Genomic DNA, 27,039 nt, shown 5'->3' on the forward strand with positions numbered 1-27,039 from the left:
TTCCCATCTGTTTATGCCTAGGGTGACCCAGGGCAAAAACGGATCTTTTGATGAGTCCTAAAATCCCTACCCTCTATGCATTCTGAGTTCAAAGTATGTCTTATACTGTTCAAGCAATGAGAAAACCGTTCTATATCCTTGTGAAAAGAGCAAGGGAAGATAAAGAGGAACAAGAAAACAAATGTTTTAGCTTAACAGCCAGACAAGATTGGAAGGTCTAGGAATTTTTATCTGACCATGGTTCCTACAGGAATCTTTTTATCTATTTCCTGCTTGGCTGCTCAGGAGTTTGAATTGCATACAACAGACGCCAGCTGTACTAACTTTAAGCAAAAGGAATTTATTCTAAAGACAGTAGCTTACGGAATCAAAAGAAAAACTGCACACTCGGGCTTTGGGAAGTTGTATCGGCTTTTACTACATAACAAACCACCCCAAAATATAATGGTCCAAAAAAACCAACCATGTGTTTAGCTCATGATTCTGCAAGTTGGCAATCTGGGTGGGGCTGGACTGGACCATCTCTTTTCTTTGCTCGGTATGGCACATCTCAGGGGCTTCCTTGCTGTCTGCTGTGAGTTGCTTGGTTAAGGGTGCCTTGGTTCTCATCCATAGTGTCACATATCCCCCTGCAGGCTCATTCACGTGATGGTCTAGGAGTTTCTGTACAGCAAGAGAGAACAAACTCAAAGGCTCACAAGCATTCTTCAAGTTTCTGCTTGTAGCATGTTTGATCCTGACTAAAACAAATCACGTGGCCAAGCTTAGAGTTGGTGTGGGAGGGAATGGCCCAAGAGTCAGGATACAGAGAGGAAGACTTTGTGGTCATTTTTGTCATCTCCTACAGGAACATTGGCAGCTATAAGACTCAAGACAGCAAGAACTAATGTGCAGGTTCTTCAAGAGCCTTTTGTTTTGTTCTTGTGTTTATTTTAAAAGATTTATTTTTTATTCTCTCCCATTCCCTACCTGCCCTCCCCAACTCCCCAGTTGTCTGTTTTCTCTGTCCATTCACTGTGTTCTTCTGTGTCCACTTATGTTCTTGTCAGCAGCACCCGGAATACGTGTCTCATTTTGTTGCGTCATCTTGCTGCATCAGCTCTCCATGTGCTGCGCCATTCCTGGGCAGGCTGTACTTGTTTTCGTGCTGGGCGGCTTTCCTTATGGGATGCACTCCTTGCATGTGGGGCTCCCCTATGCGGGGGACACCCCTGCATGGCCCCTTACTCCTTGCACGCATTAGCACTGTGCATGGGCCAGCTCATCACATGGGTCAGGAGGCCCCGTGTGATGGGTTTGAACCTTGGACCTCCCATGTGGTAGGCGGACGCCCTATCCGTTGGGCCAAATCCACTTCCTCAAGAGCCTTTGAATAACTTCTCTCCCACCATTTTACTGCTCTTGTGTCGGTCCATTCTAGATTTCCAAACAGATTGCTTGGGTCATATGTACTTTGGATAGGGCAGCTTGACAGCTTGAAGGAGAAGGGATAAGTTCCCCCCAAAGAATGGTTGTGTAGCTGTTAAACTAAAGAAGGCAGGAAGGAGGCAGGTCAGGCAATACAATATATTGGTTGTATTGACCTTGTCCTTCTCCTCTAAGCCATGTGGATTGACTTTTACTCTAAGTTTATTGAAAGCAATAACAATAATCTCAACCTTTCAATGAATAGTATGAGATTTTAAACTTTAACTGGAAAGACACTTGCTGTAAAGCTAGGAAGGCCCTAGCATGGGTCTCACAGGCATTCCAGTTTCTTGTCTTTGCTGCGTATTTATTAGGCCCTAAGAATATAGCCAAGAAACGGACGCGAAAAGACTGGTGCTCTGGTAGTGACGTCACATAATCCTGGACCTGGCAGCAACTCCACCAGTTATTTGTTTAGTCAGTTTCATAATTTCCACAGAATTGGAAGACCAGTTTTAAAACCTGCTAAGAAAACAAAGAAGGGCGGTGATGAAGTCAGTGTTTGGCTAAATTTCAGGCAACTGGGAAAGCCTGAAAATACGCTATTAGCATCACCACCAGGTTGCTAGGGGATTTAAGATTGAATTATTGCCCGAATAATAGAAGGTCTTAAGGGAATAATAGATCCTCCTTATTTGCAAAAAAAAAAAAAAAAAGCCTTTCTCTTTGGACAGACAACCAAGGCTATTTTCCTGGTTACAATAACCTGCTCTTACGAAGGGCAGGGAGTAGGTAATAGCTCTGTGTGTGAACCCATGCTGAGGAGTTGAAACATGCCTCATGGACTAAACCACTTTTCTCCAAATGTTTGATGTTTCTTCCAACATTTAATCATAAGCTCCCTATGTCTATCTATCTACTTGTCTATATCAGTGTGTGTGTGTATCCACTATAATTCACAATAAGTTTATGTAATTTACAAAAATATTGTATCAGTTCTTTTAGAGAAACAGAACCAACAGGTTGTTTTTGTGTGTTGTAAGAAAAATATAAGTATTGGCTCACGGGAACTTGGTGACTGGCAAGTCTAAACTCTATAGGACATGCCGTAGGACAGTCTGGAATCTCTGGTAAAGGTGATGTTGAGGTCCTGACTCCAAAATCTCCAGGGAAAGCTGGCAGCCTGGAAATTCTAGTAAGAGTTAATGTTGAAGATTTGAGGCAGAAATTTTTCTGATCTCTGGAACCATCCAGTCTTGGTGTAAGACCTCCAACTGACTGGATGAGGCCTACCCACCTTATGGAGGGTATTCTCCTTTATTAAAGTCAAGTGACCGTAAATGCTAATCCAGGCTACCTCCATGACGTCAGTGAACTGAACAACTACATACCATCTTAACTAAGTTGATACAGTATGTGTGATGTTTAATTTTATGTGTTATAGTTAATAATTCATAACATATAATAAACAAAACATAGAAATGTCTAAAAGATGAATGAAAACGTGGCCAAAAATAGCAGTTAGAATATTTTCTTCCCACACCCCTGAGTTGTTACCTGGTGCATCAGGGGAATACAGACTCATGGCACAAATGGCTGTTTTAATACTGACACAGCACAAAGGGTCCAAAAGATCAGGGGAAGAGATTCTATCAGGGTCCATCTCCCTGCATGACCAAAACTGTTTAGGTCGGGGCCAGTAGATGGTAGTTCTGCATGTCCTAACAAACAAGAGAGACAAATCTGTGATGCCTCAATGGTGTATTTATCCACCCTGGGAGGAAGAGGACCTACTGTGGAAAATTCCTGCCGTGGTTAGTGTCTTGGGCTGCTTGGTCCCAGTTTCCAGGGCTAAGGTCTGGCCAGGCCTTTTCATAAGACTTAACAACTCTCCAATGAAACAGACTGAAACATCATTGAACAGTAGAAGAAGAGATAGGGGGTAGGTGAAGGCTGGAAAATGGCTGTTGAACTTGTGTCCATGACTGCCCCAGCCCCTCTTTGGGTATACTCCCCCAGCATCTGGGGCCACTTGTCTAGACTACTAAAACTGATTTTAGACTTGCCCAACAATTAGAAAGGCATTTCTTAATACCAGAAGAATAATAGAAAGTTGGATGTTCTGTCTTGAATAAAGTGTGCTCGTGACTTACACTTCCTTTATTCAGTGAACTCTTGTGCTGCTTATATCCACAGATGGCTTTGTGAGTGTATATGTGTATATACCTGGATTACAGACTCATATTCCTTGCAGACTGGACCTGTAGTTCTCAAGCCTTTGAGGATTTAAATCTATAATAATTATGGAAAGAGTATGTTTCAGGTTATAATTCAAGTTATTAACTATAACCTGAAACATACTCTTCTTTTTCTCCACCTCCCTTTCCCTTCCTTCCTTTTTTTCATTCTTCCTTTTCCCTTTCCTTCTTCCTCTGTCAGAATGATGATAATATAACTTCAAGTCATTCTCCCTCCCCACTTCCTCTTTCCTTTTTTTTTGGCTACCTTAAAAATTCTTAAATGATAAAAATACACACTTTTTTTCATTCTATTTTATTTCTATTTCTATTCTGCCCTGTACTTTATTGAGCTATAGGCCAGGCAGTGTTAGATTATTTCATTTAAACTTACAGCAACTTTATTATTGGGTCCTGTAATTATTCTCCTTAAAAGTTGAGAAATACTGAAGCTTAGAGAGGGTTGAGTAATTTGTCCAAGATATAGTTTTCAATGGCAGGGCCAGGTTAATCTGACTGCAGAGCCCAAGCTTTACCTTCTGTTGCCCGTATTAGCACCAAAAAAAAGCCAGTGGAGATATGCCTGGGGTCCCGAAATCAATCCAGCATCAGTATATAAGCCATTTTAAGCCAGTGATTCCCTTATGTGCCTTGTGTCCACCTGGGAGATGCTTGTTTATATATGCTGAATGGTGTGTATTCTATAGCAAGCCAGAAAAAGTCCTGAATGAATGAATCATCTGGAAATAGCTGTTCACTCTAATTTGCCCACAGATCACCTCAAGAGATCTTCTGAAAATTTTAGGAAGTTCAGGAATGTAAATGGATCTCTGCCTGCTCGAATAAATCTGTTGTTATCCTGGATATTAGTTAGTTTCCTTTTTTTCTAAGATTATTTTAACTTGATATGTTTATAGTTTTATAAACCACATTTATCATCAATCTGTAAGAATGTCTCCTTTGCTCCTGGAAATGAAAAGAAAGTTGGAGAAGTACTGAAATGAAATCAAATTGCCTACTCTAAATTCAATTGAAGAGAAGTAGCTTACTGCATTCATGAGCTCTTTGTTTTGTTGTCGTCATTGCTGTAAGGTCCACATAAAGAAAAGTAATCTTTAGATATCTAGGTGAAAGGAAACTGTCCATAGAGATCCTTTCAGCTTGCAGGAATTGTCACTCTCATTTCCATCGTGGGTGATTATGCTCCCACCCCCAACAGACTGCTTGTATTTCTCCTGGAAGCTGCATTGTAGCCTAGCAAAGGTGACAAATAGAAGATACTCAGACTTGATACACAGTCAGGATGCCAGTTTTCCTTCTCATTCCCAATACACTCATAACATACAACCATACGTAAGAATGTGCAAGATCCCCCAGCTCTGTTCTTTTGCCTTTAACAATAGCCTTCCCCCTGACCAAACTTTCATAATCAACTTTGGGGAAGCAGCAGTTGCTATCACTAAGGTTCAAAATCATCAGTAGTCTTTGAGTCTGGTCTATAGTGGAATGGCTGTACTGTATAGCTGTTTTAGGACTGTGTTTGAAGTGAAAAAAGACATTGCTTTGTCCTCTTAAAGTATGTATGTCCATCAGGGACAAACATTTCCAAGTGGGTGAGCCTGCTCCAATAAGGTATGTGTGTGTATTTGGAGGAAGGAGAAAAGAGGATCACAAGCAGTACAATATTATTAAAGCATAAAGAGTGAGGGGGAAGAATGGGAAGAAGTTGAAATGGTAGTTAGGGGACAGATAAGTCTTGGTTGCTGAAGTTAAAGGACCTCAATTACCAAGCTCCAGTCCCAGATGGGATGATTCTCATGCAGATGGTCCATGGCCCTCACAATGGAAATCAGATATAAAAACATTACATCTACACAGGATGATGAATACCAGCTCTGCAGGAGCATATACTGATTGGTAGGACTTGAGTTAGTGCTGGTTCAAAGCAGTCCTCAGTGTGCTGAAGGTTACAGGGAGAGAGAATACAGGTGGCCATTGCTGGGACTACCTCAAGATTGATTTCATTTGGCCATTTTAACATCCTTTCTGAGACAGCTTTGTTTTCTGTTACTCATCATCATACCTAGGAAGATAATCAAGCCCTTATCCTTGAATGCTCCCTGCTTCCTCATAAATCTGGTCCTTTTTGCCTTCTCATTATTGCATGTAAGAGATGGTAAAGGGAGTAAGATGTGTCTTTACCTTCCTTGGCAGTTTCATCTAGGGATAGTCTTACCTGAAACCTGACTTTACTGCTCACCCAATAGCAATGAGGCTCTGAGAAGTCAATATTGCCAACTGAATATAACAGCAGAGTTCAATCTCTTCTAACCCAAATTCAGGGTGTACTGATTGGCCCTAATCCTTCAGTAAAAGTCTAGGAACTTGGGTGATTCCTCACCTTAGAGTTTCAGGAGTTCCTTGGAACTTACAAGTGTTCTGGTTTGTTTCTGGAGCTTGTCCTCACTTGGTAACCCAGCTAATAGTAAGGATTTGGAGGCACAAATGATGGGGCTTCACTGTGGCAGTGGGGCAGGTGGTCCTGGTAAGTGACTTATACCGGCCATAGAAAGGGCATGAGCACTATGGTTTTTGCCACTGCTTCTGGGGACTTTGCCAGTAGCCCTCTGCGCAATCCTTTTTCCTTAGCCCCAACCCTGACACTTAATGGAAAAGAGAAGTACACTCAAATAAGTATCAGGATGGAGACTCCGTTTATTCCTTGCCCCTACTGTATGTTCTTTATAGTATCTTCTAGATCCCACTCTTTCTCTCTGAACCAAAAGAGCCCTTTCTATTTCTTTTCCCTTTATATGAGTTTGACCAATATGAAGATCATCACAGCCCATCCAAAAGGGCTTAGAACCTAGAAACTCCTCTTTGCTTCTCTTTGGTGAGCTGGTAATTAGTTGGAGGACTTTTTGCCATGGCAATAAAAAGTAAAACACAGGTTAAGACCTCTGCAAGTTGTGTTACTATTTAAGTCTTTTTTTAGATACCCTGGCATATAAAATGATCAGAAATTAGTTTTTAAAACAGAATGCTGATTTTTTTTCAATTTTCCATGGATGTCAGAACCCAGCCCTGCCCTCCCCAACCTCACCCATGATCTCTGCTGGGTAACTGGAGTTGTCCATGACAGAAAACCACAAGGTGCTAGAGTGGAGTCTCTGCCCAGACTAGGAGTTGGATAATGGATCTTGCATCTAAAACATGAGAAACTGACATCAGAAAGGCAAAATAAGCCAGGGAACCAGTAAGAGAGATGAATTGAAGTTTAGTAGTTAGATGAAGGGACCCAAGGCAAGGATATAGGAATTGAGTATTGGGCAAGGTGTGAGGAAGTAGGCAATGTAAAACAGAGGCGAACATTTAGAACAAGAAAGACTAGATTGATTAGGAACAAATAAGATGTTAGGGATATCCCTAGACCACTCAAGAAGCTTAAATTCTGGTGTTGGCTTTTTTGAGCAAAAAAAACAAAAAACAAAAACAAACTGTGTTGGATCAGTCCATTTTGATAAGCAGAGACAGAGCTGGCAAGGCAAGCTGGCCAGTCATCTGAAACAGATTCTCAATACTGCTTCAGTAGTAAATAAAAACCAGAATGCAGAGTAGAATGTTCTTGATAGGGATTTCTATTAAGCGCTGGTAAGTGGAAGCTTGATAAATTGGCTTCTTTATTCACTTTTGAGATATCTCTGATCAGGTCACTGTACCAGCATCAAAGCATCCTCTCTCCTGCATAAAGTAGAGAACATTTGAATGGCCTCATGGCCTCTGGTTCTGCTTTTATAAATCACAGTATATTGTGATGATTAAGTAAGTCTCAGCTTATTATATCCATGATAGAAACTCCTTTGATAAGAAGCACAAAGAAGAATTTTAAAATCTGAATAGAAAAATAGCAGAGCTTATGGGAATGAAAGACACAATAGGTAAAATAAAAAACACATTACCTACAGCAGCATACTTGGAATGCTAGAAGAAATAATAAGTGATACAGAAGACAAAACAGCTTAAATTGAAGAGGGAGAAGAACAGAGATAGAAAAGAATGGAAAAAAGTAAGCAGGAGCTCAGTGAGATGAATGATAATATGAAACACAACCACATACATGTCATGGGAATTCCAGAAGGAGAAGAGCATGGAAAAGAGGCAGAAGGAGTATTTGAGGAAATAATGGCTGAAAAATTCCCAACTCTTATGAAAGAAATGAATTTACATGTTTACAAAGCACAGCATACCCCTATCAGAATACATAGACCTATTCCAAGTTAATACTACTCAGAATGTCAGACACCAATATGAAGAGAAAATTCTGAGAGCAGAAAGGGAGAAGCAAACCATCACATGCAAGAGATGTTGAGTAAGACTTAGTGCAGATTTCTCATTAGAAACCATGAAAGGGAGAAGACAGTGGTATGTTATAATTAGGATACTGAAAGAAAAACTGCCAGCCAAGAATTCTTTATCCAGCAAAACTGTGATTCAAATATGAAGATGAGTTAAAAAATACTCCAAATAAACAGAAACTGTGAGAGTTCATTAAAAAAAGAATTCACCTTTGCAGAATCATTAAAAGGGAGCCTTACAGCCCAAAGGAAAAAGATGGGAGGAAGAGGTTTCAAGGAGAGTGTAGAAGGGAAGAGTAGCAGAAAGTATAACAAAAAGAGTAAAATGACAGATGAAAACAATATATGACATACAAAAGCCAAATAATAAAGTTGTGCAAGTAAATAATGCATTTATAGTAATATCATTGAATGTGAATGGAATAAACTCCCAATCAAAAAATACAGGCTGACAGAATGGATTAAAAAAACATGAGCCATCCATATGCTGCCTACAAGAAACTCACCTTAGACCTAGGGATGCAAATCAGCTAAAAATAAAAAATTGGAAAAAGATACTCCACGAAAACAGCAACTAAAAATGAACTGGGATAGCTGTACTATTATCAGACAAAACAGACTTCAAATGCAAAAATGTTAGATACACAGAAGGCCATTATATATTAATGAAAGGACAATTCACCAGGAAGAAATATCATACATATCTATGCCCCTAACCACGGTGCCACACAGTACATGAAGCAAACTCTAGAAAAATTGAAGGGAGAAATAGTCTTCAACTATAATTGTAGAGATGTCTAACACATCACTCATATCATTAGATAGAACAACTAGACAGAAGATCAACAAGGAAACAGAACATGAACAGTATGATAAATGAGTTAGACCTTGCAGACATATATGGAACATTGTACCCCAAATCAAAGGGTTATACATTCTTCTCAAGTGCTCATGGATCTTTCTCCAGGATAGACCCCGTGGTGGGTCACACAGCATGTCTCAAGAAATATAAAAAAGAATTGAAATTAAACAAAGCACTTTCTCAGATCATAATGGAATGATCTGAGACAGGAAGGGGAAAAATTCACAAATGTAGAGGTTAAACAATACATTTCTAAACAATTAGTGGTTCCAAGAAGAAATTGTAAGAGAAACTAGTAAATATCTCAAAATGAATGAAAATGAACATAACTTATCAAAACTTATGGGAATCAATGAAGACAGTACAGAGAGGGAATGTGCCCTAAATGCCAAATTTAAAAAGAGAAGAGAGCTAAAATTAAAGACCTAACTGAACACCTGGAGGAACTAGAAAAAGAACAGCAAACCAGTTTCAAAGGAAGCAGATGGAAAGAAATAAAGATTAGAGCAGAAATAAATGATTTTGAGAACAAAACAATATAGAAAATCAACAAAACCAAAACCTGGTTCTTTGAGAAGATCAATAAAATTGACAAACCCTTAGCTTAGAGTAACAAAGAAAAAAGAGAAGATGCAAATAAATAAAATTGAAAATGCAGGGGGGGAAGTTATGGCTGACCCCTCAGAAATAAAAAGGATCATGAGAGGATTTTATGAGAAACTGTATACCAACATACTAGACAACCTTGATGAACAAATTCCTAGAAACATACAAACAATTTATATTGACTGTACAAGGAATACAAGAACTCAACAAACCACTCACATTTAAAGATACTGAAATATCATTTAAAAATATCCCAAAAAAGAGAATTTCAGATAGCTTCACAAGTGAATTCTGCCAAGCATTTTGAGAAGAATTAACATGAATCCTTTTTAAACTCTTCCAAAAAATAGAAGTGGAGTGAAAATTACCCAACACATTTTATGAAGCCGACATCACCCTAATACCAAAGCCAGGTAAGGATACTACAAGTAAAGAAAATTATAGACCAATCTCTCTAATGAACATAGATGTAAAAATTCTCAACAAAATCCTTGTAAATAGAATCCAACAGCATATCCAAAGAATTATACACCATGATCATGTAGGATTTATTCCTGGAATGCAAGAGTGGTTCAACATAAAATCAATCAACATAATACACCACATTAACAAATTGAAGGGAAAAAAACCCACATGATCATCTCGATAGATACAAAAAACTAGATTTAGCAAAATCCAGAATCCTTTCTTGATTAAAAAAACTTTGAAAAAATAGGAATAGAAAGAAAATTTCTCAATATGATAAAGGGCATATATGAAAATTCCACAGCCAACATCGTACTTAATGGGGAAAGGTTAAAAACTTTCCCTCTAAGGTCAGGAAAAAGTCTAGGTTACCCACTGTCACCACTGTTACTCAACATTATGCAAGAAGTTCTAACTAGAGCAATTAGATAAGAAAAATACATAAAAGGCATCCAAATAGGAAAATAGGAAGTACAACTCTTGCTATTCACAGATGACATGATCCTCTATTTAGAAAATTCTGAAATGTCTATGACCAAGTTCTCTGAGCTAATAAATGAGTTCAGCAACGTCGCAGGATACAAGATCAACATGCAAAAATCAGTAATGTTTCTGTATACTAGTACTGAACAATCTGAAGAAGAAATCAGGAAAAGAAATTCCATTTACAATAGTAGCAAAAAGACTCAAATACCTAGGAATCAATTTAAACAAAGATGTATAGAACTGATATTCAGGAAACTATAAAACCAATGCTAAAAGTGGTCGAAGAAGACCTAAACAAATGGAAAGATGTTTCATGTTCATGGTTGGAAGACTAAATATCTTGATGATGTCAATCCTATCCAAACCAATTTATAGATTTAATGCAATACCAATCAAAATCCTAATTATCTACTTTACAGAAATAGAAAATTCAATTACCAAATTTACATGGAAGGGAAAGTGCACCTGAATAGTCAAAAGCATCTTAAAGAAGAGGAGCAATGTGGGACGACGTGCACTGCCTGACCTTGGAATGTATTACAAAGCTACAGTGGTCAAAACAGCATGATAGGGAAGCAGACTTGGCCCAATAGATAGGACATCTGCCTACCACACGGTAGGGCCACAGTTCAAACCCTGGGCTTCCTTGACCCGTGTGGAGCTGGCCCATGTGCAGTGCTGATGCACACAAGGAGTGCTGTGCCACGCAGGGGTGTCCCCCACGTAGGGGAGCCCCACGTACAGGGGAGCCCCACATGCAAGGAGTGCACCCCATAAGGAGAGCTGCCCAGCATGAAAGAAAGTGCAGCCTGTCCAAGAATGCCACCACGCATATGGAGAGCTGACACAAGATGACGCAACGAAAAGAAACACAGATTCCCAGTGCCTCTGATAAGGATAGAAGCGGTCACAGAGGAGCATGCAGTGAATGGACACAGAGAGCAGATAACGGCGGGGGTGGGGGTGGGAGAGGGGAGAGAAATAAATAAAAAATAAATCTTTTTTTTAAAAAAGCATGATAACGGCATAAATATGGACACACAGATCAGTGGAATAGAATTGAGAGTCCAGAAATAAATCCTCATCTCTACAGCCAATTGTTTTTTTGTTTTTTTTTACAAAGCTACAAAGTCACATTACCAGGACAAAATAGTCTCTTCAATAAATGGTGCTGGGAGAATGGCATATCCATAATCAAAAAAATGAAGGAGGACCCCTTATCTCACTCCTGATACAAGAATCAACTTAAAATGGATCAAAGACTTAAACATAAAGCCAGTATAATAAAACTCCTAGAAGATAATATAAGGAAACCTCTACAAGACCTTGTAGTAGGTGGGGGTCTCTTACACCTTACACCCAAAGCACAAGCAACAAAAGAAAAAATAGATAAATGGGACTGCCTCAAAATTAAATATTTTTGTACCTCAAAGGACTTTGTGAAATGGATGAAAAGGTAGCCAACTTAATGGGAGAAGATATTTGGAAATCACATATCCAGTAAGAGTTTAATATTCATGATATTTATTTTTTCTTTTTTCTTTTTTTATTTTTATCCATGATACTTAAAGAGATGCTACAACTTGTCAATAAAACAATTAATGACCCAATTTTTTAAAATGGGCAAAAGACTTGAATAAACAATTATCCAAAGAAGAAATATTAATGGTGAAAAATACATGAAAAAAATTCAACATCACTAGCAATTAGGGAAATGCAAATCAATGCTATAGTGAGATATCATTTCAAACCTATTAAAATGACCACTATTAAAAAGTTAGAAAGCTACAAGTGTTGGAGAGGATATGGAGAGATAGGAATGCTTATTCACTGTTGTTGAGAATGTAGAATGGTACAAGCACTGTGGAGACCTGTTTGCCAGTTCCTAAAGAAGTTGAATATAGATTTGCCTCATGATCCTGCAACACTACTCCTAGGTATATACCCAGAAGAACTGAGAGTAGTGACACAGATATCTGCCTAACAATGTTCATAGCAGCATTATTCACAATTGCCAAAAGATAGAAACAACCCAGGTGTCCATCAGCCAATGAATGGATAAATAAATTGTGGCATATACACATGATGGAATATTATGCAGTAGTGGAAGAAATGAAGTCATGAAGTTTATGACAACATGGATGAACCTGGAGGGCATTATGTTGAGTGAAGAAAGCCAGACACACAAGGACAAATAGTGTATGATTGCACTATTATAAACTATAAATATATTTTGTAAACTTGTGGAGTTAATAACTAGCATATAAGTCACCAGAAAATAAAATAAGGATAGAGAATGGAAAGCTGAGGGTTAATCTGCGCAGAATTGGTTAAAAAAAAAAAATCGCTTATAAATCTGTGGAAAATAATGAAAATGGTGAAAGCACATCACAGAGTTCGTAACTAACAGTGCCATTACATGGGTATGACAGTTTAGAAGGGAAAATCTAAGGTCATGAATATTACTGGCAGGAAAGCTAAAAAATGTAACATAGGACTGTACAACATAATGAATCCTCATGTGAAATATAAATATGGGTAATATTGCATATATATGACTGTTTTTCTTCAAACTTAAATGTATTTTAATGATACAAGATGGTAATATCAGGCAAAAATACAAATAAAGCAAACTGTGGACTATAGTATATAGTGATATATTAATAATCTCCCAGTAAGGGTTTTTAAAAAAGTAAATATACTAAGGGAAAGAAACTAGACACATGGTACTACATATTGCTTGACTCCATCTATACAAAATATTAATACAAATAAACTAGAGAAACAGAATAATGGTGTACAGCAGGGGAAACAGTGAGATTTAGAGATAATGAGTTTTTGTCTGTTTTTTATTATTATAATTGGAATAAGGAAAATGTTATAATGATTGAATCAATGAATGCTCAACTATGTGATTATACCAAATGTTGATTGTCTACTGTGCTTTATTAATAATTAATTGTAGCATCTCAATAAAATAGATTTGTTTTAAAAATCATCTTAGAGGTAGCAAGAGCATTTAAATAATGCTAGAATGTTGGTTTGAGTTTTAATAAGTCAATAAAATGGAATTGTGAATGATAGGCACAAACTATCTTCAGATTAAAGTTAACTATTTTTTTGCTGGAGAAACTTGTCTCCCTTTTTTTCCCCCTCATTGTTTCTAATATCAGTCATACCTGTCATAAATGTCTTAGGAAAAATCTAATTGCTGCTTTTATCACCCAAGACCACAACTAAACTGTTTCCTCTCTCTAAGGTTAATTTGTAGAAATAGGATGATATATTTTGAACTTTTATTTTGTGAGCAGTATAATTTTTTTTAAGAATAAAGATTTGATTTAAAATTTCCTGTCACTTCTTGCTCCTTTTGTTGTGTCTTTTTTTTTGTTTTGATTTTGTTTGTTTGTTTGCTTTTTGAGGTACTGGTACTGGGGATTGAACCTGGGACCTCCTAAGTGAAGCCGGCACTCAATCACTTAGCTACATAGGCTCCCCTGAGTTGTTTTTTTTTCATTTGTTTGCTTGTTGTTGTTTTTTTTTTAGGAGTTATTGGGAACCAAACCTCCCATATGGGAAGCAACTGCTTGAGCCATTTCCCTCTCAATCCAACTGGCAACATTTGTTTTCATATCAAAACATTATTAAATATTATATCACTAAGTTTTAATACAAATGCACGTGTAGACACACATATACATATATATACATTTATATAAAAATGAGTGAAAACGTACCATTCTAGCAGTAGAAATACTAATAATAGCAGCTAACATCTATTGAACACTTTTTTGCCAGGTACAATTCTAAAATCTCCATTAAATTTTCCCAACAATCCTGCAAAGTAGGATTAAGTATTTTTCTGATTTTATATATCGAAAAACTGAAGCTCAGTAAAATTAAGCCATTCTTCACATAGCTTATTCACAGAGCCAATAAGCTGCCGACATAGAAGTCAAATACAGGCAATTTGACTCGTTATTTACTCAACAGTATATAATAGTAAGATATTCCATGTGAATAAACATGCCATTTAAGATAATTTAAGTAGGAGTTTCCCATTGTTGAACATTTAGGCTGTTCCCGTTTTTTTCTTTACTACATATATTGCTATGATAAACATACCATTGTTGCCTTAATTCTTTAAAATAAATTTCTATGAGCAGGAATTTTGAATCTCTAGCTGTCCTCCAGATTTTGGGGCGGGGGAGGGCAGGTAAAAAAAAACTTCCCGCATCATTTTATTTTATTTTTTTTATTTAAAAAAAGTGTTGAAGCATATCACTCACACATAAAAATGCACAAACAATAAGTGTGTAGTAATAGTCGTGAACGTACAAAACAAACATACTTAGCATCATATAGGACTCTCATAATTCACCCTACCACCAATACCTTGCATAATTGTTCATCATTTTAAACCAATGATTAAAGAGCATCATCAAAATATTACTACAAACCAAAGTATTTTCCTCCAACCCACCCTATTGTTGTTATTATCTTTATATCATTTATATGTGAACATATATAAACAATAAGTGTATAGTAAAGTTGTGAACTTACAAAGCAAACACGCATAATGTTAGACAGGGGTCCCATACGTCCACCCTCCACCAACACCCTGCATTGTTTTTTTTTTTTTTTTTTTATGGTTCTTTTTTTTTTTTATTGACTTTGTAATAATATTACATTAAAAATATATATGTGAGGTCCCATTCAACCCCACCCCCCACCCCCCCTCTCCCACCCCCAACAACACTCGTTCCCATCATCATGACACATCCATTGGATTTGGTAAGTACATCTTTGGGCACCTCTGCACCTCATAGACAATGGTTCACATCATGGCCCATACTCTCCTCCATTCCATCCAGTGGGCCCTGTGAGGATTTACAATGTCTGGTGATTACCTCTGAAGCACCATCCAGGGCAGCTCCATGTCCCAAAGACGCCTCCACCTCTCATCTCTTCCTGCCTTTCCCCATACCCATCGTCCACCATGTCCACTTTTCCCAATCCAATGCCACCTCTTCTATGTGGACATTGGATTGAACACCCTGCATTGTTGTGAGACATTTGTTAGAGATTATGAAAGAATATTGTCAAAATCTTACTAATTATAGTCCTTATCTTACATTTGGTGTATTTTTCTGTAAAAAATACACCAAAAAATACAGAAAGATTTTTTAACACTCCCACAGCAGTATATGAAAATGTAAATTTCCTTGCATGTCACCAATAATGGCTATTTTCCTAAATCTGTTTCTCTCTGATACTTGGAGAATTATATCTTATTGTTTTATAAAGTTCAACAATTTTTCTAAATAGTTATTAGAAATTATTCTTTGCTAGTGAATTCTGTTCTCCTTATTCTAGTTATTTGTGAGGGTTTGTCCATTTTTACTAAGGATACATTCTCAGTGTATATTAAAACATTAACTTTTGTCATATATGATATATTTTATCCCAGAAGTTTTACATACTGAGAAATTGTTTTTATATGAAAGTGTCTCCTTTAATTTTAAAAAGTGCCGAGAAAATATGACCTAACCTTCCTAAAAGCAATTGAAGATGTCTTTCACTCAAGTGAGAAATGAAGTAAAATTAAGAGCCTAAAAATATGAAAGTCAGTGTTAATAAGGGATAATTTTTTAAAGTAATGTTTGAACAGTCATTGGGTTCATCTTAAAATATGGTTTATTTTCATTTGCACTGTAGACCAACTTCTGCTTTTCATCTGTTACGGTATCTTAAATTGAGATTTTTAAAAGAAAATAATTTCATAGAAAAAAACTGTCATTTTCAGAAATTTGACTAATACCCTAACACCATCCAAAAGCAAAGACTTTTAAAACAGGGTGTAATCATGGGAGAAGAATTTTGTAATAGCCTTTTGATACTTTCTAATAACTATCAAGGAGAAAGTAGCATCTCTAGAAATTAATTAAATTCCAAATGTCTTCCCCCAAATTTAAAGACACTTGATTGAAATTGTATTTGAGTCTAATGCTTTAATGCTGTCTGGGTCTTGTGTGATTTTAAGTAACAGTTTGAAAAGGAATTTGTTATAAGAAAATTATCTTCAGTGGAAACAAAAGTCTTTTTTCTCTTTCTTTCTTTTTTTTTGGCTTGGGAAGAAGATGAGAAATGCTATTTTGAGGACAAGGTTCCCAACAGAAGGGAATCCCTTTGGCAACAAATCTGAACAGCTTTGCCAGAAATTCACCCTCTAAAGAAAAGGACTTCAATTTGTCTGAAACAGGGGAGTGGCAATGAGCTCCAAGGCAAAAAGGATATTCCTTACACAAGGCCAGGGCCAGTAAAACACTGTTTGGGGGGAAACATTACATTACAAAAGCTCCATACAGCTGCCTCATTAGAAATTGAAGGACACCCCTGATCCAAGGAAGTGATTATATTTTACTCTGGACCACACCATTCCCTTTAGCCTTAATTTAAAATAATAATAATAATAATAATAAAATCCTATAAGCCTGAGTTATTTCCTGACCGCTTTCCCTTAATTTTCCAGAAAATAACTTATGCATCTACTAAAAGGGATTAATGATTGCATTGGAGATTCTTATCTTTAATTTTAAAGTGCTGGGCTGCAGATGTAGCTTGGTGGTTGAGTGGCTGCTTCACATGTAAGAGGTCCTGGGTTCAATCCCCAGTACCTCCTAAAAAAAATAAAATTGAAAAAAAAAATTCCTTAAAAAATTTTTTCTTTAAGTGCTTTGAAATCCTTTTAGGAATGTTGTACATGTAGAAAATACTTTTTATACCTTATATTTCCAGGGTAGGTATGGATATGTTTGTGTATGTTTGTGTTTAACCTACATTTTCAAACTATTGAGGGAATTGCTATTCGAGTAAATATACTTGGAAAGATGCATGACAAGCCAGCCATCCCATAAGTGTGTAATTACATGTACATTTATGTGTGGCACTGCTGATTTGGCATGGTTGATATTCACATGTGTGAAGGTTTAGTTAGTCAGAAAACACAACCATTCAAGTATCCATTTCTCTTTCATTCCAAGGACCAAAATAGAAACAGTGGACGGAATGTGGCTGAGATCTCCATATGAGATCTTCTGAGACATATGATACAGAATAGAGCACCTGTTCCAAAGCAAAGTTTTTCTTCATTCAATCAACAAACCTTTACAGAGTATCTACTGTATGTCAGGCATTCATTTTCTGTGCCATTCCTTTATTATAATACATTCCTCCTTTCCAAGGCCTCTTCATTCCCCATCCTTCCCATAACCCCACTAGACACACAGGGTCCTCATACTACTTAAAAGATTTGGCTCTTTTCCCCACCAAAACTCATAACCTGTATTCCATTCCTCAAAGACCTTGCTTAGAGGGGGTGTTTTATTTGTAATAATCTTTTTATCATAAAATAAAGGCCGGTATAGAAAAGTGTTTTAGAGAAAAGAAATTAATAAATTATATTGTAGCACTTTCTCATGTCACTGCAGACTTTGTAAACATTTTAATGACTGGGTATTATTCCATTGTGAGCATTAATTCCTTAAACATTCACCTAACTGATGGTGTTTAAAATCTTTATTTGTTTATTTGTGAAAATGAATATCTCTGACCAGCAAGATGGTGGTGGACCAAGGAGCTCCTAGACTCAGCTCCTGCTACAGGGCAGTTAGCAAACACCCAGAGCTCTCTGGAGCTAGCTGAAGCACCTGTTTGGGAGCTCCAGGAGGCCAGAAGAGCATTCTGCCACATCTTTGAAGGAATGGAAAGAGGAGGCTGCCCATCTGCAGAGAAGACTCGTAAGTACAGCGCTCCACGCCCCGGAGGCCAGTGCCCATCCTCCATCGGAGGCAAAAGCCGCCTCAGGAGCTGTTCCGGGGCTGGATTTGAAAGCTCTACTTCCCCAAAACCAGGGAGGAAGAGACAATTAGGCACCAATTTCAGCTATTGATGAGTAAATTCAGTGGACTAAATTATAATCCTGAGAACAGCTGAAGTTTGAGCCTGTCCAAGTCAGAAAGAGCCTGGGAGCCACCATCTTCACTCAGCGCCTGACACGGGGGAAGCAGGGCAGAGTGAAAATCCCAGTGCTGGTGGGGACCGGCTTCTTCCCATCCAGGTCATCTTGCAGCTCCAGCAGGGAGGAAACTGTGGGGACCTGCTGCCAGCCTCTACGGGAAATTACCGGCCAAGCCACGGAGGCCGGTGACTTCTACTCTGGTGGCCAGAGCTGCCCAAGGAGCTGTTCTGTGGCTGGAAGCTCCATTTCCCTGAAATGGGAGGAGAAGATAGTTGGCTGCTGATTTCGGCTATTGATTGGTAGACTTGGCTGGCTAAGAGATAACCCTGGTAACAGCTGGAGTGTGAAAGAACCCAAGTCAGAAAGAGGCTAGTAGGCACCATTCTAACTCCACCCCAGCCTGAGGGGAAGCTGAGCTGAATGACATTCTCAGTGTGGGCAGGAGCTAGTTTCTTTTTCTTTTTTAAGATTTATTTATTTATTTCTCTCCCCTTCCCCCCCCACTCCAGTTGTCTGTCCTCTGTGTCTATTTGCTGCATCTTCTTTGTCTACTTCTGTTGTTGTCAGCGGCACGGGAATCTGTGTTTCTTTTTGTTGCGTCATCTTGTTGTGTCAGCTCTCTGTGTGTGCGGCACCATTCCTGGGCAGGCTGCACTTTCTTTCATGCTGGGTGGCTCTCCTTACGGGGTGCATTCCTTGCGTGTGGGGCTCCCCTATGCAGGTGACACCCCAGCGTGGCAGGGCACTCCTTGCGCACATAAGCAGTGCTCATGGGCCAGTTCCACACTCATCAAGGAGGCCCGGGGTTTGAACCGAAGACCTCCCATGTGGTAGACAGACGCCCTAACCACTGGGCCAAGTCCGCCGCCAGGAACTAGTTTCTGTCATGCAAATCAGCCTGCAGTCTGCCTAGGCTTCAGCCCCACTTCTGAAGGGGAGGAGGCTGAGGAGCCCTGCACCAGCCTATACAAGTAACTGCAGGTAACTTTGGCTGGAATAGACTAAAAATCAGAAGTCTACCAGGGCAACTACAGTCATCTTGGACCTGCACTACATAGATTGCTGCCCATACCTGCAGCTCCATCCCTATCCCAGGCAGGGGAGAAAGGGATGAGAAGCTGCATCAGTCTCTGGACAGCTACAGTCTAGGCCTGCACATGGATTATTCTACATAGCTGTCCCTATCCCTGGCAAAGGAGAAAGTTGGAAGAAGCTTCACTGGTCCCTGGTACAATGAGGGCAGCTTGAGCCTCCATAGCTTACAGCACCAACTACATGCTTGGTTCCTACTGCATAACCAGGAAGAGAGAAACAATAGGAAGCCCTAAACTAAAGAGAAAAACTGCACCAAGAATAAGTATGCTAGTATGCAAGATGTGAAGACACCAACAAAAATTATAATCCACACCAAGAAACAGAAAGCTATGGCCCAGTTAAAGGAACAAGATAAGCCTCCAGATGATATAAAGGAGTTGAGGGAAACGGACTTGGCCCAGTGGTTAGGGCGTCCGTCTACCACATGGGAGGTCTGTGGTTCAAACCCTGGACCTCCTAGACCCATGTGGAGCTGGCCCATGCACAGTGCTGATGTGCGCAAAGAGTGCCGTGCCAAGCAGGGGTGTCCCCCACGTAGGGGAGCCCCACGAGCAAGGAGTGTGCCCTATAAGGAGAACCGCCCAGCGCGAAAGAAAGTGCAGCCTGCCCAGGAATGGCGCTGCCCACACTTCCCGTGCTGCTGACGACAACAGAAGCCGACAAAGAAACAAGACGCAGCAAATAGACACAGAGAACAGACACCTGGGGGCAAGGGGAATTAAATAAAATAAATAAATCTTAAAAAAAAAAAAAAAAAAAGGAGTTGAGACAACTAATTATAGATATTCAAACAAATCTCCTTAATAAATTCCATGAGCTGGCTAAAGAGATTAAGCATATTAAGAAGGCATTGGGGGACCTCACATATATATTTTTAATGTAATATTATTACAAAGTCAATAAAAAATAAAAAAATTAATAAAAAAAAAAAAAAAAAAAAAGAAGGCATTGGATGAGCACAAAGAAGACTTTGAAAGCATACATAGAAAAACAGCAGATCTTATGGGAATGAAGGTGCAATAAATGAAATTTTTAAAAATTGGAATCATAGCAGATTTGAGGAGGCAGAAGAAAGGATTGGTGAGCTTGAAGAAATGGCCTCTGAAAGTGAACTTCTGAAAGAAAAGATGAAGAAAAGAATGGAAAAAAGTTGAACAAGGTCTCAGGGATCTAAATGACAGCAAGAGACATGTAACTTATGTGTCATTGCGTGTTCCAGAAGGAGAAGAGAAGGGAAAAGGGGCAGAAGGAATATTTGAAGGAATAATGGTAGAAAATTTCCCAACCCTATTGAAGGACATAGATATCCATGAAGCACAATGTACTCCCATCCGAAAAAATCCAAATAGACCAACTCCAAGACATATACTCATCACAACATCAAAAGTCAAAGACAAAGAGAGAATTCTGAGAGCCAAGAGAAAAGCAATGCATAATATATAAGGGATAGCCAATAAGATTAAGTGCTGATTTGTCACCAGAAACCATGGAGGCAAGAAGACAATGGTCTAATATATTGAAAATACTACAAGAGAAAAACTTCCAGCCAAGAATCTTATATCCAGCAAGACTGTCTTTCAAAAATGAGGGCAAAATTAGAATATTCACAGATAAACAGAAACTGAGAGAATTTCTAAGCAAGAAACCAGATTTTCAGGAAATACTAAAGGGTGTGCTAGAGCCTGAAAAAAAAAGACAGGAGAGAGTCTAGAAATGAAGATTATATCAATAAAAGTAACTAAAAGTGTCAAAAGAGTGGTGAAAATAAAATATGACAGATAAAACTCAAGTAGTCAGGAATAAACTTAACCAATGATGTAAAGGGCTTGTATTCAGAAAACTGCAATTCAGTGTTAAAGCAAGTCAGAAAAGCCCTAAATAATTGGAAGAACATTCCATGCTCATGGATTGGAAGGCTAAATATCATCAAGATGTCAGTTCTACTCAAATTGATATACAAATTTAATGCAATCCCCCAAAAAATTCCACCAGCGTTAAAGAAAAATTGAAAACACAATCATTAAATTTATTTGGAAGGGTAAGGAGTCCTGAAGAGCCAGAAACATCATAAAAAGGAAAAGTGAACCCTTATCTCCAGACTTTAAACCATAATACCTACCTATAGTGGTAAAAACAGCATGGTACTAGCCTAAGGACAGACAAAATAGACCAATGGAACCAAATTTATGGTTCAGAAACAGGCACAGGTATGGTCAAGTGATTTTTGACTTGCCTGTCAAAGTCACACAACTCGGGCAGAACAATCCATTCAACAAAAGATGCTGAAAGAATTGGACATCCATAGCTGAAAGAAGGAAAGAGGACTCCTATCTCACACCTTATCCAAAAATTAACTCAAAATGGATTAAAAAAACTAAAAAGCAAGAACCATAAAACAAAAGAAATTTTTGGAAAATATCTTGAAGACCTGGTGGTAGATGGTATAATCTTAAAGGATATAAGGACTGAGGGGCTACTGATGTTTAATGTATGTGGAGATTTTAATTAGCTTTACTGTAAAATTGTGGAAATGTATAGAGTGGATGGTAACACACAGTAACAGCTAGTTTATAAATGGGGATGTGACTGAAAATGGTAGTCTAGTTATGTAAATGCCAACTGACAGAATGCTAGAGAATAATCTAGGAAGTGGATAGCACAGTAAACCAAGAGGTGGATGAGAATCGTGGTTGATTGTTCAGATGCAAGAGTGTCCTTTGTTAGCTAGAACAAATGTATATCACTACTGCAGGGTGCTGGGAATGTGGAGAAGCATGGGAAAATACAGCTGGAGTGACCTATGGACTGCGGTTAGTAGTAATAATATAATATTCTTGCATCTATGTAAAAGATGTACTGTGTTGATACTGAAGCAGTATGAAAAATGTGAGCCAAATGTACTCTACGGACATGGTAACAATCAAATGATATTATTTTATCTGCAGCAAATGACACACCACATTGTGTTGTGTTAATGGAGAGGTGTTGTTTGGGAATTCTGCACGTGTGCATGATTGTTTTTATAAGTTTATAACTTCTGTCAGAAAAAAATTTTTAAAAAAATATATTTAAAAAATATATTTAAAAAATAATAGGGTGGGTTGAGGGAAAACACACACCAAAGGTAAAATAAGGACTATGATTAGTAGTAAGATTTTGATAATATTCTTTCATAATTTGTAACAAACGTCTCATGACAATGCAAGGTGTTGTTGGAGAGTTGATGTATCGGACCCCTGTATGATGTTATGCATATTTGCTTTGTAAATTCACAACTTTTACTATATACTTAATTGTTTATGTATGTTCATATATAAATGATATAAAGATAATAATAGGATTGGTTAGGGCAAAAATACTTTGTTTAGTAGTAATATTTTGACAATGCTATTTAATTATTAGTTAAAAAGGTCTAAAAACAATGCAAGTTATTGGTGGTAGGGTAAGATGTTATATATGTTTGTTTGATGTTATATATGTTTGTTTTTTAAGTTCACAACTATTATATACTTATGTATGTTTATGTATGAGTGATACATTTCAATAAATCTTTAAAAAAATCTCCTATTCAAACTTGGTCACAATTTTTATTCATTTCCTTAGGAAATAATTTAGAAATACTCCATTATGGCTTATGACCATTTGTAAAATACTTAATACAAATTGCCAAATCACTTTTCAGGGTTTGCAAAATTTTTCATTAATGATCTACTTAGTGTCCATATCATAGCACCCTTACCTTCAGTGAATACTAAAAGCAGTAAGTCTTTACTGTTTGTTGTTGTTTTTAGTTTTAATTTGCATTTCTTTGCTAGTGAGGTTAGATACTTTTTTCACATGCTTATTAGAAATTTGTAATCTCTTTCATGAATTGTCTTTTGCCCAAATTTCTGTCATATTTTTTTTGTATTTTTATCTATGTTATAAGCTTTTTTAAGGATGGTAACTCTTTATCTTTAATATTTATTGATCACATTTGGGCTAAAACCCCTCCAATTACATTACTACAATCATATTATCACAGCAGATAACTTGTTTCTTCATTGAGGTGAACTTTACATCATTTTATATAGGAAATGGTTTTCAGTGTCTGAAGCTTAAGAATACGTACTTTAGAGCAGAGTAAAAAAAAAACATCAATTCCAGAACCTTCTATAAATGGGATTGTGTATAAGATTTAAATTGCAAGTGATGTTCCTACCAGTGCATTGGTGTTGATGTAGCTATTTGTATTATTCCTGCATTTAATGCGATGGCCCCTCATTACAAAATTGTGAGATCCGTGTCCGTATTAAGCACTCAAGACAGCTACTTTGGCTTTTATTGGATTCCAAATAAAATTCCATTCATGTATTTACATATACTCTCACTTTCTCATACCTCCAGAAGCCCTAAATGGCAGCCCCTCATGTGTTCTCCTTTTCCTTTTAGACAATTCTTCCTCGCTCCAGGAAGATGAAGAGGTAGAGATGGAGGCCATCAGCTGGCAGGCAAGCAGTCCAGCCATGAATGGGCACCTAGTCACTCCAGTGACCCCTGCTCGTTTCCCCAGCTGGGTCACATTTGATGACAATGAAGTCAACCGCCCTTTACCACCAATCACTTCTCCTCTTAAGTCAAATCTACCACCTATTACATCTGTGATCACAGATGTACCTTCTAACTCCACTGGATCCTTCAAGAAGAGGGAACGTCCAAAGAGCACTTGGATGAATGTCTCCAAAATTCAGAAACTGGACATTTCCTCTTTAAGCCATCCACCTTCCGTAAGTGAAGCTCCACCTTGGAGGGCAACCAATCCTTTCCTGAATGAGACACTGCAGGATGTGCAACCCTCCCCTATCAACCCATTCAGTGCTTTCTTTGAAGAGCAGGAGAGGCGTTCCCAAAACAATTCCATTTCCAGTACCACAGGCAAAAGCCAAAGAAACTCACTTATTGTCATCTACCAGGATGCCATCAGTTTTGATGACTCAAGCCAAAATCATTCACACTCAGATGCTGTTGAAAAACTCAAGCAGCTCCAAATCCATGATCCTGACCACTTAGGCAATGAAATACTGCCTGATGATGACCCAATAGCTTGGGTTGAACTAGATGATTACTGGCCTGGTTTAACACTATCCCAGCCCAGGGATGGATGGCCAATGATGCTAAGGATCCCTGAGAAAAAAAACATCATGTCCTCCAGGCACTGGGGACCAATCTATATCAAACTGACAGATAGTGGTTACCTGCAGCTCTATTATGAGCAGGGCCTAGAAAAACCATTCCGTGAATTCAAGCTGGAGATCTACCATGAGATTTCAGAACCCCGGCTCCAAAACTATGATGAGAATGGTAGGATCCACAGCTTGCGGATTGACCGGGTCACCTACAAGGAGAAGAAAAAATACCAGCCCAAACCTGCTGTGTCCCACACAGCAGAGAGGGAACAAGTGATTAAGCTGGGCACCACCAACTACAATGACTTCCAGAGCTTCATCCATGCTGTTCAAGACCGTCTCATGAATCTGCCAGTGTCGTCAATGGACCTGAGCACAGTTGGCTTGAACTACCTTGAAGAGGAGATTACAGTGGATGTTAGAGATGAATTCTCTGGCTTTGTGAGCAAAGGAGACAACCAGATTCTCCAGCACCATATCTTGACACGGATCCACATTCTGACTTTCCTCTCTGGGCTTGCAGAGTGCCGCTTAGGCCTCAATGACATCCTCGTCAAAGGGAATGAAATAGTTTCCCGGCAGGACATCATGCCTACCACCACCACAAAGTGGATCAAGCTCCATGAGTGCCGTTTTCATGGATGTGTGGATGAAGATGTATTCAGCAACTCACGGGTTATTCTGTTCAACCCTTTGGATGCATGCCGGTTTGAGCTAATGCGGTTCAGGACAGTATTTGCTGAGAAGACCTTGCCTTTCACACTCAGGACGGCAGCAAGCATCAGTGGGGCAGAGGTGGAGGTGCAAAGCTGGCTTAGGATGTCGCCTGGCTTCTCCTCTAACCGTGACCCTCTCACTCAGGTTCCCTGTGAGAATGTGATGGTTCGTTACCCCGTGCCCAGTGAGTGGGTGAAAAATTTCCGCAGGGAAAGTGTCCTGGGGGAAAAGTCTTTGAAAGCCAAAGTGAACCGGGGGGCAAGTTTTGGCTCAACTAGCATATCTGGCTCTGAACCTGTCATGAGAGTAACTCTGGGAACTGCCAAGTATGAACATGCTTTTAATTCCATTGTGTGGAGGATAAACCGGCTGCCTGACAAAAACTCAGGTAGGTAGAGGTTTTTCTCCTGTGAAAATAACCTCATGGTTGCAAAAGAACTGGGATCAAAGTTCTAAATCTATTTCCATATGGAATGTTTTTTTTGTTGTTGTGTGGTGGGAATGGTGATGGAGTAAGAGTAAGACCAGAAAAGTAAAAATAGTTGAGCAAAGTAAGTAACTAATAGAGATGACCCACTTCACTTCATCTTTTCACCTCCTTATTCTCATACTTCTCCCATAAAACTATATATTATTCTTCTCAGCTGCTTTCTAGGACAGTTTATAGATTTTTTTCCTTACTCATTAGCTGTGATAGCTACATCCCTGGAAGTTATCCATTTCCAGATGCTGAATTCTGAGTTCTGAAGAGGTATGTTTCTTACTATGCCCTGAATCCAGGTGAAGGGGCCAATTCATGACAAATTATCTGTACAGTACATTGAAATATTAAATTTCTGACTCCAGCTTCCCTGAGCAAGACCTGTCAATTCAAACATCTCAGGAAGCAGAGTGTGTCTCTAAGACATGGGGATGGGAAAGAGACGTGGCCTCAGGTCAGACCGAAGGTCCAGCCAGGACATCAAAGACATCAAGGTTCAAAAGATCATAAATTCTGTCAGACAAAAAGTAAAGGAGGGAATGATGGATTTAAACAAACAAACGAAGCCTACCAGCTGCAGCTGGCTTGCTCATAAATAAAGCAGGGGTGGGGTGAGAGCGCTTTTGTGCTTGAGTGAGCCTGGAAGGCAGTGATTTTCCTTGTGGGTCCCTGGGATTTAGTAAAATGGCAAAACTAGGGAGCGTTCAAACCAGCTCTAACATCCTTCCTTTTTAGAGTATGTCAGGGTGATAGGCAACGTCCCCATGATTCTTTGAGTCTTAAAATCACTTCTCTTCTTACTTATAATAATATTTGTACATTGTTTTAAAAAAGTACTTGGTCAGGTAAATAGGAGAAGGTTTGGAAAGACTCTTGGTTGAAATGTCTTTCTCTTATGCAGACATCCTTCTCCCCACTCTCACTATTAAGTCATCACAATGTGTTTAGAGTCTTCCTCTTCTGTTCTGAGTGTGGATGGCTGTGTTATCATACCCTAAATGTATTATGAAGTGAGGGTAGGAGGCAAGCCAGTCTGGTCAACTCTGCCTGCAGTGGACACACATACCAAGGCGTTCTGTATCAGACGCAGGGTGAAGCCATGCAAACTGCAGAGACAATTGGACTTGTGTTGTTTGAGTCTGA

At 38.6% G+C, this 27,039-nt stretch overlaps 1 protein-coding gene across 2 annotated transcripts in view; it reads left to right on the forward strand.

Moving 5' to 3' along the window:
- STON2 (stonin 2) overlaps nucleotides 1–27,039 on the forward strand; it is a 170,170-nt gene that overhangs the window by 127,864 nt on the left and 15,267 nt on the right. For both annotated transcript variants that reach the window (XM_004470900.5, XM_058292816.1), the window contains one exon: nucleotides 23,965–25,803. In XM_004470900.5, coding sequence (XP_004470957.1) covers nucleotides 23,965–25,803 — 1,839 coding nt within the window. The remainder of the gene's footprint in view (nucleotides 1–23,964; nucleotides 25,804–27,039) is intronic.

This window comes from Dasypus novemcinctus, chromosome 3, assembly GCF_030445035.2.
Source record: "Dasypus novemcinctus isolate mDasNov1 chromosome 3, mDasNov1.1.hap2, whole genome shotgun sequence".
In the NCBI taxonomy this organism is placed as follows: domain Eukaryota; kingdom Metazoa; phylum Chordata; class Mammalia; order Cingulata; family Dasypodidae; genus Dasypus; species Dasypus novemcinctus.